This window comes from Athene cunicularia (assembly GCF_003259725.1).
Source record: "Athene cunicularia isolate RWA chromosome 3 unlocalized genomic scaffold, athCun1 chr3_part1, whole genome shotgun sequence".
NCBI classification, from domain to species: domain Eukaryota; kingdom Metazoa; phylum Chordata; class Aves; order Strigiformes; family Strigidae; genus Athene; species Athene cunicularia.
In genome coordinates this window covers 113,540,860-113,562,136 of record NW_020799097.1, presented here as the reverse complement: position 1 = coordinate 113,562,136, position 21,277 = coordinate 113,540,860, and the positions used below count along the sequence as shown (strand labels likewise).

At 40.3% G+C, this 21,277-nt stretch overlaps 1 protein-coding gene across 1 annotated transcript in view; it reads right to left on the bottom strand.

Annotated features, from left to right (window-relative positions):
* Window positions 1-1,662: 1,662 nt before the first annotated feature.
* Window positions 1,663-21,277, bottom strand: part of APMAP (adipocyte plasma membrane associated protein) — a 19,965-nt gene continuing 350 nt past the window's right edge. Inside the window, exons 2-9 of the mRNA XM_026844678.1 lie at window positions 20,121-20,237; window positions 17,177-17,292; window positions 8,304-8,396; window positions 6,216-6,332; window positions 4,776-4,950; window positions 4,202-4,336; window positions 3,634-3,826; window positions 1,663-2,584 (exon numbers count right to left, since the gene is read on the bottom strand). Of these exons, the coding sequence (XP_026700479.1) occupies window positions 2,375-2,584; window positions 3,634-3,826; window positions 4,202-4,336; window positions 4,776-4,950; window positions 6,216-6,332; window positions 8,304-8,396; window positions 17,177-17,292; window positions 20,121-20,237 (1,156 nt within the window). The 3' untranslated portion in view covers window positions 1,663-2,374. The remainder of the gene's footprint in view (window positions 2,585-3,633; window positions 3,827-4,201; window positions 4,337-4,775; window positions 4,951-6,215; window positions 6,333-8,303; window positions 8,397-17,176; window positions 17,293-20,120; window positions 20,238-21,277) is intronic.

Here is a 21,277-nt window from a genome sequence, read left to right as displayed (position 1 = left end):
TGCGGCCGAGCCCGGCACCGCGCTCTCGGCCCGTGCCTGCCACCCTCCCCCCCGCCCCCCCAAGCAGCAGTTCTTTTACAGAAGGTGCTGACTCTGTGATGCAGCGTCCCTTGTCTGTCAACACCACATAAACAACAAGCAAGGGCTTTATATATTCTTAACGGTGATTTAATATTTGTAGCCTTTGTCATTTTGCGTTGTGTGAGTAATGAGCGCGAGGGGCCTCTGTGTGGTTGTGTGATTGTTTCGCGGGTGTGTGAGGCGCAGCCCAGCTGCAGCTGCGCAGTGCGGAGTTCTCTGACCCACGGGTCCATTATCTCGCCTGGGAAGCAGCCGGAGAGGAACGGGGCGCAGAGCAGACTCTTACCAGTGTGGGGGGAGTGCAGGACGAGTGAACATTCCTTAGTGCTGAGCCCCAGTGCCCTCCTGCTGAGTCATCGGTGCTGCTGTTTGTTCGCTCAGTGTTCTAAGCGTCACAAGTGAAATAATTCCTCTAGCAGGAGGCAGTAATTCTGTGTTGGTTGTTGTCTTGAATTTAGGTGCGTACTCTGTGGGGAGAGTGCACCTTTGCACCATCTGCCTGAGGGGGATATTGTCAGAAGATCATCTACAACCTTACAGGGGGGTCATAGATGCTGATTATGACGGGGAAATCAGAATTATGGCCTGGACCCCTGTACCCTCTGTTCAGTATCAAAAGGGTCAAAAATTGCTCAGCTTGCTTATTTTTACTGCGGCTCTCCCTAATAGTATGCAGAGAAGCCACAGTGACTCAGGATTTGGATCAACAGGTACGCCTTAAATATTTTGGGTTCAGACAGTGACACAAGGTCAACTTCTGGTAAAATGTACCCTCACTAAAGCAAAAGAATCTGTTGAACTGACAGGCATTTTAGATACTGGTGCAGATGTGACCGTAATATCTGTGAGCAGACTGGCCATTAGCTCGGGTAACTCAAGTGCTTTTCGGGGGTTAGTGGTCATGCTGTAACGTTTCAAAGTAAATGTCTAATTTATCTAAGGGGCCCAGAAAACTGGGTAGCAAATATTCATTTATTTATATTAGAAACCCCTATTACATTATGGGGTCGTAACTGTATGGCTCACTGGGGAACTCAAATTGGATTGAATTTGTCTTAATCACCACTGCAGCACAACCCACCCTGAAACCCACCCTGACACTAACCTGGAAAACAGAATCACCTGTGTGAGTGGATCAGTGGCCCTTGCCAATGTTGTTGTGCCACCTTAATGATTTAATTCAGGAACAATTAAGTGCAGGACATATTGTACCTACCACCAAGTCCTTAGAACTCCCTGGTGTTTGTTATTTTAAAGAAAAGGTATAAATGGTGACTTTTCCAGGATCTCCGACACATTAATGATGCCGTGTAGGATATGGGTACTTTACAGTCAGGAAGGCCCTCCCCATTAATGATTCCCTGTGCAAGAGTAACGCAAGATAGCAACAAGTATATAAGGGCTTGCTGCTATTTTTAGAATGCACAAGAGTATATAAGGGCTTGCTTGCTAATAAAACTTGAGCTTGACTTCCAATCATATTGATTGTTGTCTTGTCTCTGGTGGCCTGCATGGGAATTCGTCCCCACAGAGGACATATTAGGAGTGACCCTTTTTAAACCTACTGGAACTAGTCTTCAATAACAGAAAATGTAACTTTTATTCAACATCTGACTACAATGCTATAAAGAAACACAGGAGTCAACAGATAACGATCAAATTTGATTCTGGATGTTGATTAACAGTTAATTGTAGTGTCTGATGTTGAGTACACAGGCTGGAATTGAAGAAACTCAAATGGTATAACTAGATTTCTAAGCATGTTCTGGATGTTGCTGCCTCTACCACAGCACCATGGTATGACATTAGAACATGCACTGTAATCACTCCTAAACAGGAGGTTCTAAAACAGAAATAAACTCATGCAAGACATCCTCTTCAACCCAAATCATACACAATTAAATTCCATACATCACAAATCATTCCAGTGTAAGAAAACGTACAGTTGCATTAAAGGTGACAGATGATGTCTGTTTAAGACAACTCCAAACATGACTTGGTGTGGAAAAGCAATGGATTTTCTTTAAGGAGTACATAACTGTATGAAGATGCCCCACCATACTCCTCAGGTATTAATAATTATGCAAGCCAACTCCAAAGCAAGAGCAGTCAAACCAAGGAAAACAACAGGTACAGCAAGTTGTACATTTTCTTATGGTGAAAGAACAGTGCTACGGCACGATAACAGAATGGCTTTCATTTTTTGTCCTTGGTCACACACTGCCTCAAGCACATGCTTCCTTCATACCTCTGGAGTATTACAGGACAGTGGCACTTTATCATTGATGGACAGTTAAACATGCTGAAGATTAAGTCTGCAAATAAATGGAGACTGGAAGGAGCCCAGGTAAAGATATCCATTGTGCTCATGTGCCTCACTAACATAAGCTACTATCACTCCATTGGGATCATGAAAGCTTCTTCTGTAGGATCCTGTCTCACTAAGCTCAACAACAAGGCTGTATTTGGGCACAAACTTCATCACGGTTTCCTGACTCAGCAACTAAAAGAAAAAGAAAAGAAAAAACCAGAAAATTAACAACAAAAGATTTTGTTCTCCACAATTAGATCTGAGACACTTAAGAGTCAAAAGATCATTCCACACTCCTTGGAAAGAGCAGCTAAGAACATAAGCACACATTTTGAGTAAATACCATTACACAGGCTTAATACATTAACATCTGAAAAGACAACTTTTTTTTTTTTTTTAAAACAAAAAAGACACCAGCAGCTCCAAGACTAGGCTGAAAGGATGCCCACACAGGAGACATCAGATTGTTCTGGTGCAGCTGGGCCCAAGCAGCAGACCTCATGCTCTGCTCCCCATAGCATCAGCTTTTTAAGGCTCCTGCACTGCACCAGGAGACACAACATGTTTTACAACAACAGCACAGAGTTTAGCTGAAATGGCACTTCCAGCTGAAACACTGCTTGTTGATTTTTTTGGGGGGGAATGGAAGTATTTTCAAGTCTTGTTTATTGTTTAAAAAGCACCATGCTATTTATCATCCTTTACAAAATACATTATTCTTGTTCAGTCTCATCCTCAAGGGAGTTGTGATGTAACAACAGACATACTGAATCAGAACAAAGTGTCACCTGGCAGCATACATAACAGACACATTGTCTCCCATGATGCCTAGTGTAGTTATTAGAACTGTCAGACTTCCCAGATGCTCCCTGAACACCTGGCAATAAGTAGTTTAGGCACTTTGGTTACAAAGGTGAAGTCTTCACATATCTAAATGTTGATCCTGTGTTGCTGCATGGCTAGAGCAGAGATAGTCTCTTTTTCTTTCCTGAGATCAAGATGGAAGGCAACCTAAAAGATTTGTACCTGATACTCACAGATGCAAACGTTAGTTTTACTACCTATGAATATATCAGGACTGTTCTACCTGGGGACAACCACAACAGTTTTAATCATAGCACTAAAAAAATTTTTTAAATCTTGCTGTGAAGAGGAAGGAACAGAACAAACAAATTTTGTATCACTTCCATTCCTACGCTAAAGGTGATTAAAAAAAAAAAGAAGTAATATTTGTTTTTTACCTTAAATATCATCCTTTTAATCCATGGTTTTTCAGACAAGAAATCCAACAAAGAAAATCCAGGATTGGGCCGGACAGCTGACATAGCTACCCAATATCCACCTGAGCTGCTTAACCTGATATTATCTGGAAGACCAGGCATATTCTCGACAAACATATCTGCTCCACCTTTCATCAGCCCAGACACATAATACCTGAAAGTTATAGACAGTAGGATTAGGACATCTTAACTCAAACAGTCTAAGTAGTAAATAAAAAGTCACAAAAGGAATTAACTTAAAAAAATAAAAGCATTTTTCTTTTTCCTTATTTTGGTACATGGAAATACAGACCAGCCACATTCCTCTCCCCAGAAAAAGTCAGCTTACTCCATTATGTTCAAGGAGCCCATGATGGAAAGATTATGCAGTCCAGATGTTTACAGTGAAAGAAACAATTAAGTATTGAGGAAGGCCACCTTCTTTGCCATTGCTAACTAAGTATGAATAGAGTGTAGGGTTTCTTCAACTCATTTATTCAAATAATCTCTAAACAGAGAACAGTAATAACTTCAACAAAGTCATACCCACCTCCTGATTCTAGCCATCGTTGTCTCCTGCACCAGGACAAAGTCTTCTGCAGGAGAAAGTTGGACACCATTGGGAAACCTCAGCCCCACCATTAAGACTTTGACTTCTTTTGTTACCATGTCATATTCAAGCAGGCTAAAAAGAAAGCATTACATTCTGAGTGAAGACAAATATTCATCCATACTGGTTTCATTCTTCAGGCATTCTATCTTCTCTCACATGCATTTCACCTAACTTAAAATGACAGAATAGTCAGGAAGCATTTGTTTATGAACACAGGAGAAACACTAAGCCACTTCAGATTGGCGGCATCCATGAAGGATTTAGGCTGAACATAATACTAATACCTTTCCTTTTAAAATAGATATTCCATGCAATTCCTCTTGAAGGAAAAAAGAGGATTCTCACTTATTTTGCTGCAGGTCTCATTAACAACATCCACACATTCTCTCGTTCTCTTCTGGGCAGTGCAGCGGTTGCACAAGTGATTTATAAAGAGAAAAAACTTGAAGACCACTGAAGTCCTACAATTGAGCTTACAATAAGTTAAATGCCTTGGGGAAGAGATACTTGCCGCCCATCATCTGTGGCTTCCATAATCAAGAATAAGTAGTCTCGTCTTTGCCATTTGCTACTGGAGTCAGTGAAGTAAATTTTCCTCCCATCCCGGGTCACTGAAAGATCATTCAGAAATGACAACTTCTGACCTTCAATTAGTGTTTTGGTTGACACAAGCATTTTTATTTCACCTGGTTACAAAAAGAAGGGGAGAAAAAAACAAAGACACACAAGACAAATTTCTGTCTTTCGTATGTCCTGCCTTGGAAATGATTAAATACTAACATGAAATTAGCAGGCAATTCACACTTTTTCCATTCATGCCTCTGTTAAGTAATAAGGTTTTAGGTTATAATGGAACAACTCAACACCAAACATGAATGACCAAGAGAAAATATTCTTCAGAAAAACAGAAACAGTAGATGATATTCCCTACTGGTAGGTGCCAGACTTTTCATGTTTCTGAAGCTCATATGAAACTGAGTGCAAACTCAGATCCCAACCCTGTAGAAGGATGCAGGCAAACCAATCACTACTCCCTCTTTCCCTATAAATCTGTAGGAACAAAGAGTAGTACTTTCTAAACATTAAAACATGAGCATGTTCACTAAACTGCTCTGCCACATATTACCAGGCAAATTAAGGTCAAATCTCTAAAAATTAACCAAAATCTGTTGACGTCATTTCTGGGCATGGGCTTTGTTTTGTTTGTTTGTTTTTGTCATGACTGAGTTAAAACTGCAGCTGTCTGCCATCAAAAGGGGAGTCCTTGATCATATCCTCCCAGAGTCACACAGTCTGAGCCCTTCAGTTACATCTCACCTAGCATTTGGCTAGCCTCCTTCTCCCCATCTGAAGCCAGCTGGGAGATGTAAACTGTTAGAAAATGAACCCCACATGAAAGCAACTATTGCTCTTTACAGCACAGCTCCTAAAACTGAGATCTGGCTCAGGGACATACAAGGAAGGGCATAATGCAACCATGTTCTCGGCAGGAACAAGTATCTTGACCTTAAGCCACACCGCAATACATCTTTCTTCACTTTCTATAGATTAAGGTTACAGGAAAGTTAAGGGCTCTTCACTACCACACAGTTAGATCAAGGCAAAAACAAAAGTACAGCAAACATGACAAAAAGTTTATGTAAGAGCAGTATTTTTTTTTCCTTTATGGAAACTGAAACTACTACACAGAGCTTTATTTATGGATCCTGAGGTCGCAATTTTGACAACCAAAAGCATATATCACCAGAAGATAAGCCATTGGTAACTCTGCTCCAGATATAAATAGAGAGGAAGTGATTGCTACAAGAAAACAAACATCAAGTTTCATCCAGACAGCTCCAAATCACTTTACAAAGAAGGCAGGCATTGTTTTGCCTATGGTGTCTGGCAAAACCGCAAATTAAGCCCAGATTTGTCAGTAGAAGAGAACTTCTGAGCAGAAAAGTCATACCTGTACCAGGATTTACTTCATAGAGTCCATAATAAGCATCTGCCACAAAAAGGGTGTTATTTGGCCCCACTCTGATGCCAAGTGGTCTTCCACACATTGGCTCATCTTCACGGGTTCCTTAGGAAACAATTTTAAAAATGGTTTTCCAAATAGAAATAAATACAAGGCATTCAGGCTACCTACATAGGTCAGCTGTAGCTGAACAAAACTCTACAGACAGCATCACACACATTCATCAAAGAAATGATTCTTATTTCCTAGGTGTAAGTGAAACAGGTATCCCCATGTTTTCACCATTTTCGAGATAAACATATAATTTGCCAGGCTGGTAGCTAGCTAACAGCTGCCCCAAGTAGGGCTGAATATCAGAAAATTGGATTTAACTAAATGTTGCTTCTCAGAAATAATGAGTTTTACTGGGGGGGTTTCTTTTTAAAATAAATAAATAAAAATATATACCCACATCTAGGAACTCTCTTTTTCTGGAAAGGTCCAATGAAATAGGCAGTTTCTCAAGACATAGACACTAAAAACTTCTATATGTGGAGGAAGGGGAATACTACAAATCTGAAAAATTTGTTTACTTGAGTTCTGAAGAACTCAGAACTTCAGAACATCTGTAGTTTGAAAGATTAGAAAGAGAAACTTCTGGAGAAGTTAGTCAGCTATAGCCTTTCCACTTTCCTCCCCAACCCAAGGAGGGCAAGACAGAAGTCTAGGCTCCCCACTACCTCTTTGGCCCCAAAGAAATAAGGGCAGCATAATCTTTCCAACTCTCCCAAGCTGTAAAAGTCCATTGCAAATGAACAGTGGAAAGGTAATTCTTCATACCCATCCCAATCCACATTCATGCCTAAGCAGCAGATGGACGTCTAGATTCCTCTCAACTAGCAGCAGACTTCACTGGCTGTCAGCACCAAGGCTGTCCTCCTACCTATTAGTCAGCCAAGACTGCTTCCAAATCAGTCCAGAGCCTAATCAACACCCATGTAAAATTACATAGGTAAAATGATGAACATGTCAATGTGAGCTCCCATAAAGACCACAAAAACTCCTGCCCATAAATTCTCTCTGGCAACCACCGCAGGGCTAAAGAACCTCAATACTGTTACCGCAAACAAAACCACCCACAATCCCAACAGACACTGGCCAGGCTTCTCAGACTGCCCAAGCAGTACTGAGATGGCAAATGTTAAGTTTCCCCATAGGAATGGTTCTGTTAATAAACAAGCCACTGCCAGATTTTCTCACTCAGTTCACAAATCTCATTAAATGAAGAAAATAAGTGGTTCAGAAAGAAGTATGGAATTCAACAAGAAATAACTGCAATTTAGTGGTGAGAAAACAGAAATATTATGACCAATGCTAAAGCAGGTGCAGCCACAACTCCCCACAGTACTTAAATAGAGAAAGGGAAATTCGTACAACAAAATGCAAGGCAAAATTCTGTGGATGAGGAAGGTGATATTTATTTTCAAAAATCTCTAAATAAGTTGATCTTTCCCACTCACACATCTGAGTTCATTCACTCACACTTGTTTAGGAGTCCTCAGATTTTATGGGGTGGCCCTTCACCTCAGGATCTTGCTGACTTCAGCTTCCATAAATATTAGGCCAGGTTGCTGCCCATTTTTTCCTTGTTTAGGAAACGTGCTTTTTCTAGATGGACTAACAGGAAAAGGAATGTTATTTACGATGCACTTCAACCTCATCTTCCTCACAGTGTTAAGATCTGCAGGATCTTATACTGACAAGTCATCCATGCTGCAGCCTTAAGAGAGTGCAGGTGTTGTAGTCATGACATAGAAAACCTGCATTCCTAAATTTTACTCCTGAGATCAGTGTCCTTTGTTACCTAGAGCACTCATTCCCATTCTTTTGGCCCTCTGTTCTGCTGTTCCTTCCAGTACTTATATACATATTTCCACTCATACTTCATTCATACAAATAGATTATGATTTCTGTTACAAATCTTTACAGAGGAAGATAACCACTTGCAAGAGCAATCCAGACAAAACACCAGTTTAATCAACACAATCCCTGACCCAGACGTTTTCAGATATACTATGTTCAGGAGCTATCACTCACCACAAGGACCATGGCCAATTCTGGCTATTGTTTGTATTTCCCCATCTTCAATTTTGATAATCTTCCCATCAGCTGTTCCAGTAAATAGCACATCTGCAAAAACAACTGGTGTGATTAGCTTGATCACAAAACTGTAGTAGCAAACTGCTTTCTGCATGATCCTTCTACTAGCATGAAGTAGCATTTGTGTTTAAGATAGTCATCTTCAGTCATAGCAAAATAATAAAGAGGGAAGGGGAAAGATGAAGGCAGTAAGAGTATTTGGTTAGACTTCTTCCAACTCAAAAAGAAGAGGAAGGATTTAAGCCTTAGGAGTTATGAATATGGGACCCATACATGATCCAAATCCTTGGTTAAAGGTAACAACTTAATGGCTAGCCACTGAATTGATCCATCAGGGCAAATTTCTACATCATCATAATATGTGATCAGGCACTGCATCTTACCACTCTTCAACAAGGGACTGACAAATTAATTCTGAGATGGTCCATGTAGGCTGCTGGACACCTGCCAATGCTCATATTGTATCAGTTCTGGAGAAGGATTACAAAAACTATAGCAATTGAACAACCCCCCAAAGCATTGCCAAATTACTGTATGCATGCCAAGCCATGTGATAGCATAAGACAGATTCACTGAATACAGACAACACAAGCTTTTCCATACAACCAAATTAAAATGAAAGACCACTTGATTAGTTTAGCACATTTCCTGGACTTTTCCATCTCCATTTTAACGTTTTTAAGTTTTAAGTTTGCTAATTACACTTTTAAAAGTGAGTAAGATGACTTCAACATTTATTCATACAAAACTTAATCCCAGTCAGGTTGATTATTTCACCCATAGGTCAGTTGTTTCTTGAAGGAAGGTTTCCTTAAAGAGTTTCCAATAAGACTGACAAAACTAGGTAACAGAAAAGAATCAGTGGCTTCAGGTAATCACTTTAGTACATTGTTAACAGAGATAGGTAGAAAAAGCATGATCTGAGGAAGCAATTTACAGTAGTTTCTTGTGGGGTAAAATAACTTTTAAAAATATTTTACTAAGTTATTAGAAGATACAGCAGAAGAAAAATAAATTATATGTCTAATGAGCACCTCTTGTACTGAAGAATGTTTCAGTAAGGGCCTTGCTTGCAACTCCCACACTCTTTCCTTTTCACATTAAACCAGTCAAGGACTCATGTCAAGCCTAGTTTCTAGCCTCATCCCTCTTCCAAAGACAAAGGAAGCAACCCCTGCACAAAGCTGTTTTCCACATAAGTGGGTGTCATGCCATTACAAGTCTAGCCACCTCATTAAGAAACTGCTCAGTGGTTGTGGGTGCATTATGCCAGGTCACGAACCTTCTGCGTCACTGACAATGTAAAAGTATCATCAGCGTTTGGGTTAGAAGATTAACGATGTCTAAATTAATGACACACTTGTGTTAGAAGACTAACGCCATCTAGATTAACGACAGCTAAAAGCAAAAAAAATTGTGCTTGTTAGGGAAGAAACAGATAAGAAGGGATTCTTCAAAATAACTGAAGTGCTAAGGCTTGGACAATCAGCCCAAGCTGGAGTTGACCTATAGATGAATCCTGTACGTTTGAAAACTGAAAACCATTGTGCTAGTAGGTATTGTACTAAGTTATAACAATCCACTTATGCTGATGCAGTGAAATACTGAAGACTGAACAACAGGCCCCAAGCCGAAGCTGCTAACTTAGTATGTAATCACTAACAAAGTATGTAAACTCGCTAGTGAAAGATGCAGCTTAGACAAAACAGAATCAGGAGTGAGAAGAGAATGTATCCAGCTTCCCTTGTTTAGCCTTGTTCAAGGCTGAGAACCCAGGTATTTGGCCTTGTTAGAAACTCCCTTGGTTTTCCTCCCTGAGCCCTGGCCAGGCTTTGGGTGGAATCCAACAGGACAATGAAACCAGATATTTCCACTCAAAACAAAGGTGCCAGCTATTCTGGCTTGTCGACCTCTGGTATATAAGGCTGGACGCACTCACAGCAATTTTGGATGCCTCAGCTACGGGTGGACGCACTGCACAGGATTTCCCCCTTGCCGGGACGGGCTCTCCAAACCCTCGCTGTAACCGGGGCTGCCCAGCATCTGCGGGTCTGGGTGATGGGAACGTGTGCAAGTGGTGATGGATCTGTCTTAAATCTCTATTCTCTCTCTCGTGTAGTAATGATCTGATGCATTACCCTGTTTTTTCCTGTTTGCTGCTTTAAGTGCACTATTCTGCTTTCTCTTACTGCATGTTTTCTGTATTACTCTGTTACATTGGTTATCACCAGTAAAATATGCCTACTCTTTTCACTCTGGTGTCTGCGTTTAATTGGTATCCTTAATCAGCAAAACATAAATTGGTGTCAGAAGTGGGATCCAGCAAAAAATGCCATTATTTAAGTTCAAAGGTAATTTGTCAAGTCCACCAGATACTCCCAGTTGGAAGAATCCTCCCTGTAGTTCACAGGCCCAGGAGTGGGCTCAGGTCAGAGGACTGTGTGAACAATGGGAGAGCTGGCTGAAAGGAGCCGAACCATTAGATATTCTAAATTATAGGAAAAGGATACCTAATGGAAAAGAGACTACAGATTCAAGTAAACAAGGATGGATTTTGTTAACTGCATATAGAAAACAACAGCAAAGAGGCTGTTGTTAGAGTGCTCCCAGATAGAGTGACAGGTATGTGATTTATGGAGTCAAAGAGTGATGTTGTAATGCTGGAATAAATTGCTTGCTGATAAGCTGGATACTTATCAGACAGTGGCAGAGAACACCACAGTGCGAGTAGCACAATAGAAGTATAGTAAAAGAAGAAGGCTGGATTTGTTGTGTACTTTGACTGATATTGACTCTGAGACTTGGAGTTTGTATACTGTACGTATGGTGTTAAATTTGGATTTGTCGTTTGTCATAATTGTCCTAGTGGTACTTGTGGTTATATGTGTAATTCTGTGTTGTTTGTGTGAATGGTGTATGGGAGCTCCCTGTGTGGTAACATAAAATCAATCTGTTTAATCTAAGAGTGTGTGAGATGCGGTACTACTGTAAAAATTGTTATCATGATTCTTTTGATTATTGACATAGGAAATCCCCTTTGTGATGCGATAGAAAAATAAAGTAGTTGGGTGACCTTGGGGAGTGGGACCCCCGAAGGAGTGCAGGGAATCGAGATGCTCGAGACAGCCCCAAAGACAATGAAAATAAGATTTCTCGTAAGGAAAAGTTTGCGTGAAAAAAAAAATAATTGACAGTGTTCCAACTAACGAGCTGTGGTGAATATATATACAGAGAGGGCTGAATAAACCTAGCAAGAGAATGCACAGTTCTAAAACTAGGAATTCAGGGACAACTCAGCCTACAGCACCCCTTCTCAAACCTCTAACGGGACCCTACATCTGCCCGCAGAGGGTGCCCCCTTGCTCCCCACACCACACACACCACCCCACCACACACCCGCCCATGAGTGGATCATCTGCTTCTGGGGTTGAAAGACAATCAGGCACCGTTTTCCGACTTGCACCCTTTGCATGAGGCAAGGGAAGTGAATCAAGATTATGATCAGTACAAATGAATTAATGGCCAAGCTCTAGGGCAGTGGGTGCGGAAGGACCGATGACCCCATGTGGAGCTTAGGTTTTGGAGGGTTTTTTTTAGAACAAGCAGTCCCTGAAAACTGTAAATACCCTCATTGACACTGGTGCAGGGGCCTCCTTAATATATTGGAATCCAAAGAAATATAAAGGACAACTTGTAATTACTACAGTTTAGGAGGAAAATAAATTAAAGCTGTACAAACACAAATAGAAATGAAAACAAGAAATCTCCCCAAATTATTATATTCAGTCATGATTGTTCCCATTCCTGGATATATAAATGGTATAGAGATTCTAAAAAGACTAACTTTAAATCTTTCTGATGGTCAGTATCAATTTGGAGTTAAACCCTGTATTAGTGCCAGACCTGTTATAGCTGGTAAAGTAAAAATGCCTCCTGTGCAGATCCTGGCTGCAACTAAGTTAGTCACAATGAAGCAGTATAGAATTCCGGGAGGACATGAAGAGATATCACAGACAATTAGAGATTTATTAGATGTAGGAGCTTTAAAGCCAACCACAACAGTGTGGGACAATCCGATATGGCCTGTCAAGAAACGTGATGGATTCTGAAGAATGACAGTGGATTTTAGAGAACTAAACAAACATACTCCACCACTTGCAGCAGCTGTGCCAGACACTGCCACTTTAATAGAAAAAGTTCAGAAACATCCAGAAACTGGGTATGCTGTAATAGATTTGGCTAATGCATTTTTTACCATTCCAATTACAGAAAAACATTGGGATCAATTTGCCTTCACATGGCAAGGCAGGCAATACACCTTTACTAGATTACCACAGGGATGGTTGCATAGCCCCACTATCTGTCATAGAATTATAGCTGAATATTTAGATGAAATACAGTTGTCTCCTCACACACGATTAAATCACTATATAGATGATGTTTTGATCCAAGGAAATGATGAGCAGAAGGTACAAGAAGTCCTTGAATTAATGGTAAATCACATGAAACAGAAGGGTTGGAAATTTAGCCCTGAAAAAAAAAAAAAAAAAAAAACACTGTAGGAATCGAGAAATACTGCCTAAACCCTAATAAACAAAAATAATTTTTTTTTAGATTTTAGATCCATTGGGCTATTTGACTTCTGGAGGCAACATATTCCCTGCTTGGGATAAATGTTAACCCCTTGGTATAAGGTGACAAGGAAAAAATATGAATTTGAATGGGGAAATGAACAGCAAGCTGCTTTTTAATTAGCTAAAGAAACCATTCAAGAGGCTTTAGATTTATGGCCTCTGCAGAAAGGATAAGTGGAGTTAAATGTGTCAGTAAGTGGATGCCCAAAGATCACAGCATTCTGTCCACAGGCTCCAACAATAATGCCAGCCCCATGGCCTTGACCACCCCAGAAATCCATCTCCTTTTCCAGAAAAACCTGTCTTAGTTGAACTCCCCACAGTGGGAGCAGCACCACTGGTATTGGATACCCCAATAAACAAGTACACCTGGAAAGCCAAAGATGCTCATGGAAAGGAGCCCAAAATTAATACAAGGTGGATTATCCCATCTTTCTAATTATAACCCACTTCCAGTTCTCAAAATGAACCGAGAAGCTTTTCTTTTTTTTTTTTTCAGGTAAACCCCCCTGGAGGCAGATATCCTGAGTCACGATGGAGGATCCTTATGTGAATTTAAATTTTTGCATAGTGTTGATTTTATCTTATTAATGTTTCTAGGATGTATTGTCTATCATTGTGAAATTGCTTTGGGTGACCGTTCTCCTCTCCCTTGGTTCCAGGGGAAGCTCTGGCTTCTGAAGTATTAACCAAGAATGGGAGGAAAGTGAATTTGTGGGTTTAGGTCATTCTGTTGCCAGTATTATGATCAAACAACAGACACCAAATCAGGAGAAGGTCCTTTTGCTAATGGGGCCTGGACTTTAAAGGGTCATTACTGAGTCCATGAAGGCGAGATGGAAATACCAAGGCCTAAACTATACAAGTGCTTTGGGCTGGGGCGTGGAAATACATTTTCCTGCTGCATAGGCAGACCCCAGCTTCAGCAAGCCAGACCACCATCTTCAGCTCCACAATTGACGATAACAACCAGAATTTATCCCCTTTTGATACTTAATTTTGTGGAGGTTTCTCTATTACTTTTTGCTATATTTTCTCCTGTGATATATATGTGCTCATCTTGTCAGTGTCCATGTAAAACGTCTTGCAATTGTACTTATTCATGTAGACAATCACGTCCTTCCACCAAATCCCAAGGACCAGGAGCATATCCTTAGGCCCAGCCTCAGACTCATTTTAGTGAAATATGTTTAGTTAAAATATTATTAACTGACATGGCTATTGTTACTGTTACCTTTATTATACGTTTGGTTACTAATGTTGTTAAGCATCTTTAGTGTTAATATTGTGTTGTTTGTTATTTGTAGTGTTATTACTAATTTACCTTTGTTGGAATATGGGATAGAAGTTTCTAGGACCAGATAACGCATGTGCTTTAGGATTAAGGGGGCATGGAAACCAATTTCCCTACTGCCTATGCTGACCCCAACTTCGGCAAACCAGGGCAGCAGACCGTGTGGACTGCCAGAGCTGCAGAATCGTGGAAAAATAATGGATCACATGTTAGTGGTGATTCCAATTTACTATATAGCCTTATAAAATGTTTTGGTTTTGTAGAGTTAGATAATTTTGAGCATGACATATTTGTTAGGGATGTTGCTAGATATATGCTTGTTAACAGAAGATATTCGTATTTGTTAAGATATTGTTAGTTATGTGTTTATTAAGAGAAAATTTATATATGTTAAAAATGTTATTGATTATGTTAGCCAAAAGTGTTATCAGTTATGTTGTGTGCTATTTCTATCCTTTCTCTCTTTATATATCTATCCTTCATGCCACCATGAGGACAGCAATGTCGAGCCACGAGTTGGTGCAAAAGACTGCGTTAGACTGTGCTTGTCCCAACATTGCTGCTGCATCACTACCACTACCTGGCCTCAACATCCTGTCGCCATGGAGAATTACGCTCTGAAGGAGATGAACTGTTCCTGAAGAAACCACCATATCTGCCTGAAACCAGAACAACGACATCCTTGGCAGTGCCTGTCAAGCTGTGCTTGCACATGAGCCAAATGAAGGCCACCGTGAACACCTGGGCATGTGCACATGGAGGAACACGGGGTGACACATGATAATGAACTCTGTGGAAATGGGCAGACTCTTTGGAAGAATTGTGGGGACTGGGACAATAGAAGGACTGCGTACTCGTCTCTCACGGCTCGGAGCTGGGATTTCGACATTATCTTTCTCTCAGCGGAGCTTGGAGCTTGTAGCAACCTTATCACCTGCACCAAGGTTGAGAAAAATGGGATGTCACTGGATTCGTGGTGGTAGTAACTGATCTTGCTGCATCTCTTCTGTTTGCTCGCTTAGGTATTCTCACTCTTCTCTCTGTCCTATCGCTATTATTGCTTGCTATGGGAAATAGAGCTTACAAGGTTGTATGGCATTTAACCTCATTTGTGTCTTAAGTTCACTCCTAGGATCATTTAAGAACCCTCCTCGATACTGGATTGGGACATACCTGATGAGACATTATCAACTGATAAAGGAAAACTAATGTCAATAATCACAGAAATGGTTTGAGAGCCATGATTCACCTATAGGTCAAAGAACCGAATGAAGAGCTAAGGCTTGGACAATCGGCCCAAGCTAGAGTTGACCTATAGAGGAATCCTGTACGTTTGAAAACCACTGTGCTAGTAGGTATTGTACTAAGTTATAACAATCCACTTATGCTGATGCAGTGAAATACTGAAGACTGAACAACAGGCCCCAAGCCGAAGCTGCTAACTTAGTATGTAATCACTAACAAAGTATGTAAACTCGCTAGTGAAAGATGCAGCTTAGACAAAATAGAATCAGGAGTGAGAAGAGAATGTATCCAGCTTCCCTTGTTTAGCCTTGTTCAAGGCTGAGAACCCAGGTATTTGGCCTTGTTAGAAACTCCCTTGGTTTTCCTTCCTGAGCCCTGGCCAGGCTTTGGGTAGAATCCAACAGGAGAATGAAACCAGATATTTCCACTCAAAACAAAGGTGTCAGCTATTCTGGCTTGCTGATTTGGGGGTGTATAAGGCTGGATGCACTCACAGCAATTTTGGACGCCTCAGCTATGGGTGGACGCACCGCGTAGGATTTCCCCCTTGCCGGGACGGGCTCTCCAAACCCTCGCTGTAACCGGGGCTGCCCAGCATCTGCGGGTCTGGGTGATGGGAACGTGTGCAAGTGGTGATGGATCTTTCTTAAATCTCTATTCTCTCTCTCATGTAGTAATGATCTGATGTATTACCCTGTTTTTACCTGTTTGCTGCTTTAAGTGCACTATTCTGCTTTCTCTTGCTGCATGTTTTCTGTATTACTCTGTTACATTGGTTATCACCAGTAAAATACGCCTACTCTTTTCACTCTGGTGTCTGCGTTTAATTGGTATCCTTAATCGGCAAAACAATAACAAAGCAGAAACTTATCTATGGGCTGCGCATGGTTAGTAGCCCTTGTCGAAAGTGCTGAGAGGAACTAGGTTTTGAAATGAGCATGCGCAAGAGCAACACATGGATTTACTGTTATTTTTAGAATGTATAAGAATATATAAGGACTTGTTTTTCTGATAAACTTTGGAGCTTGACTGTTAACCATATTGTTGTGTGTCTTGTCTGACAACCTCGTCCTGCAAAAAGGGTTTCCTGCTACAAGTGGTGGCATGGGTTTGTGACCTGGGGAGAACACACATACCAGAAGAGAGAAGTATAGGATGACATCTGTAATGGATGCAAGAGCAGTAAAATGGAAATATGCTATTTATCCATTGAGATTTTTTTTCTCTCATATAAACAAAAATTAACACCACAAAACTCGGCTCCCTCGGAGGTAATGAGCATTAAAAGAGTAAATAGTACCCTGTAAATATTATTTCCAGTTAAGAGCTAGACAGATGAAAAATGGGCCTACTTCCTCCAAAAATAAGTAGCCCCGACTACATTGCTGATGCTTCCAGTCCTGAAAGACAGGGATTTTTAACCTGGCAACAAGATTTATTTTATACTAGGGAAAGAGGAGAAAAGCAGTATATAGCAGCCAGGTTTTGCTGCATAACACAATTATTTTTTAAAAAACCTTCACATTCAAAATAACTTCCAGAGTTTGTTATCTAAGAGCTGTATTTCTGAACAAACCTTTAGCAATGGAGCAACACTTAAAGACCCTTCTTTAAAAGCTTATTTTGTCAGTGCTTACCCCCAATATTGACAATGGACTCTGGTCCAACCAGCTCATTTTCCCATAACCGCTCAGCTTTTCGCAACTTGATATTGGGCTCTAGCACACCCATCAGGAGAGGAGGTTCCTTCAAACTGCAAAACAGAACACAGGCCTCATGATCTGCACAGATATGCAAACATTCTTGAGCAACATACTGGATCATTTTCTCCTAGTTTGCCAACTCCGGCAAACCTGACCTATGCCTTACATACAGCGTATTTCAAAAAAAGAAAACACAGCTGACAAGCTGAAAAATCGACTCTGGTTCATCAAGGATCATAATTTTCTGGTTCTGATGACCAGAAAAGTTGCAGTTATGTGTTCCCAAGATGTATCTGGAAATGTGTACAGCTTCAAGTCCAACAGCATGTTCCCAGTTCATCTATCTTACACAAAGGCAAAGGATTTCTGCATTGCCACAACACAAAAGAATAACTGCTTTCTTATTCAGCTAAGTTGTTTGTACCAGAATATTTTTCCTAAGTAGATATATGTAAATTCCTAAGCAAAAAGGTTTTAAAACTTAAAAGCCTGACATTTTACAATACACAGATATCTAACACTGTATAGCATTTTCATCAGGGAGAAAAGATAATTTTTAATTACTGAAACAAGTGTTCCCATAGTTTGAGCACTACACATACTTTTGTACTGTACTGAAACATATATTCTCATTTGTGATTTGAATGCATTCCCATAGAGAAAGACCAACTGACATAAACTTAAATGGTATTGAACTGATACCTAAAAATGACAAAATAAGGTCAAATCTTTCAAGTCCTTAGTCACATAAATAGTCAGGTTCAAGCCAACCAGACTTCTGGCTCACAAACACAAATATGTTTAACACACATAAGCCACCTCAGACTTCATGAGTTAAGGATTTAAAGTAATTACTAAAAGCTGCCCAGGGTGGTAAACTCCTTAAATGTTTATTCACAAGATGATGCTAAAGCTCCCCTAGGCCAAGTTTTGAGATTTTTTTTTTTTTTTTTTTTACTGCTTATGTGACTAGAAGTAAATGACTTGTAGAATCTTAAAAAGATGAGGTTTGACTTCAAAATTTGTCCAGGTTCCCAGGATCCAGGACCAAGCACATTGCAACTTTACTGCTCATATATGAAAACCGTTACAATTTCTAGAGCTTCAGTGACAGGGGGAAAAAAGTCAACTGAAATTGCAAACAATAAAAGCCATGACAATTGAGAAAAACAGGTTCACAACAGAAATAATTCAGGAGACAAATATACATACTTTTATCTGTCTAGTTACAGGAGCAAACTTCCCTTTAAGTGTGTATTACTGCAGTGGCAAAGCCACCTGAATTACTAGCTCCTGTCCACAAAAGATTTACAACACGGTTGTCTCCACAGTGCTAACACAAATTTGTTTTCCCTCCCTTCTTCCAAGCATTACAGAGTTTCAGATGAGGATAACAGACTTCAGATAAGGGACTCATTTGCTGGGAACTTTAGACAGTTGTGTTTGCAAGCAGTAAATCCTCCCTGGAACAATTAACCAAGACAGGCTCATAAAGAAAGAACTTGAAATAAACCAGAGTTGCAGGAATTTCAGATGGGGTTTCACAGATCATATCTGCTTTCTTCTCCCCTCTCTTATTCCTCATTATTCCCAGTGGCTTACAGGAATAACATCACTATTGGCAAACAAGGTTTTGCATGTTCTTTCACTCAAGGGATTGATTCAGACAGCATTTACTGCCTTAAACTTTTCAAAACATTTCATAAACATCACACAGAATCATCCTATCTATTGTACAAGACTTCTGGCAGTGAAGCTAAGCAACTAATTAAGAATGTACAGCAATGTAAGCCAGTGATTTAGGCAGAAAGAATAGCTCTCCCAGTCTTGTAAAAGGGACTTAAAGACAGACATGTAAGCATGCTGAATACCATTACCCTGATTTAGACAAGGACTAACAGGAAAAACATTACAGACATATCCTATTGGTTTTCAGAATTGCTGTTCAACTGCAGTGTATTCCAGTCAATTGGGCCTTATTAAATGCAACCACAGTAGAAAGCATTTAATTATGATTTGCAATGAGCAGCTTATGTCTAATAGCCTATTGGCAATACTTGTAAGTACTACCCTATCACATTAACAGTTTCTTTCAACTCTAGAGATATTTACAGTGTTGTTCCTTTTCATTAGGAAGTTACCAAGTTGATCACAAATATTGAGAAGACTGAGCATTTTCACTTACTTCAAAATGCCACGAGCACTAAAGAGCCTGACTCCACCCTATGCCAGCGGTCAAAGCATTTCACACACAACTTATCCCAACACAGGTCACATTTTCTCACCTAGTTTATTCACTGTTACACGACACATTTGATACCGACCTCGATTCAGATGTTATGAATTCAGACAGGGCAGAATTCACCTAGCTACGCTGCTGTATGAGATCTGCATTTAACTATAACATCACTATATGGTTCTGCTGGTACAAAGCACCAAATCAACCCAATCAGGTATTCCATTTCAATTTCCATCCTCAGATAAACAGTCTCTCTTTGACAGAACAGGGGTACAGCTTGGTCCTTTGTGAAAATGCCGTTCTTGTCTCACAGAAGGCAAGAGCGCACAGAAGTAATTACAAGCTCCACTGACAGCTTGGACAGCATTTTCTAGATTAATGATCAAAGAAAGCAATTCAGCTCCTTCAATGATCAGTAGTGACAAACAACTGCACAAGCGGCTCGGAAACAGACTGGGTATGCAAAGCAAGCCATGGCAATGGATAATACTGCAATAACTCCCCAATTTCTTAGTCCAGTTAGAACCACTTTACACAGCTGACTCTTGTTTCCTGAAAAATAAAGAAAACAAACAACAAACAGAACACACAGAAGTTATACTTCCATAACACTTATTTCAAAACAAAGTAGCAATTTACCTTATAGGCTGAGGGTCTATAGGACAATCCAGTAGAACAGTTACTCCAAGCAGGGGCACAACTACAGACGCAGCCAATGTCAAGAAGGTAACACGGAACACCTTGCTGCTGTAAGTACTGAGAAAACCAGAAGAGAAATAGGATTAACATCATAAGCTGGTTTAAGATACAATAGTCTAAAGGTTCTTTAACAGCATATTTTCTTCACAAAAGGAATCAGAAATGCTTTTACACAACCACCATCCTGAACGACCTTTAAAGGCCCACGCTAAACTCTTTAGGATAAAAGAAAGGGATGTTTATCCAGTCTCAGCATACTAGCATCATATGAAGCAGAGTATTCTCATGTAGGGGTTTCATGCATGCTACAAGTTACAGCTGGCTGAAAAAAAACCCATAACACCCACCCAAGAATTGGGGGGTGGGGGGTGTGTGTGATGTTGTTTGGTTGAGGTTTTTTTAACCTGATCTGGCAATGGTTTCCAACCCAGCACAAATTTTGGATTAAAAATTAATTAAAAAACCAAACATCAGAGGAAGTTAAATGAATGCTTCCTTAACTTAGCGAACATTGTTTTGAAACTCAGGCCCCAGCACACAGAAGAAATTATCTTCCATTTACCCATCAAAACACACAACAAAAAAATAAAAACTGTTCTTCCACAGAAGAAGACCAGGTTTTGTTTGGAACAAGTTTAGAGGCATCAATAAGGCATTTATAGAGGAAAGCACAGAGCTATGCTCCACAAATCCTAGCCTTGGCCTGGAAAAGCAGTTCTCACAATTTTAGCTACTCTGAACCGTTTACTGACACAGTCAGCCAGTCTCCTTGCAGTATCAATTAAATAAAGGCAAATGGTGCCTAATGGTTCTCCATTAACCCTTAGACCACTTCCACTGTTTTGTCCTTCATTAGCCAATCATTCACAGACAGTAGAATATATGAACTACTGCCCAGAGCACAAATATCACAACCAAAGAGCTAGTGACATGTACTTGCAGTACTCATATCAGCATCAAGGTAGCCTTTGGGATTATCAGCAAGGACAGAACTAGGTCTGGATTTGGCCACTGCCTGCATGTGCAGAAGTTGGAATATTCACAATCCATCACAGCTCCTTCCTGATGGCACAGCTGTCAGCCCCCCCCCCCCCCCC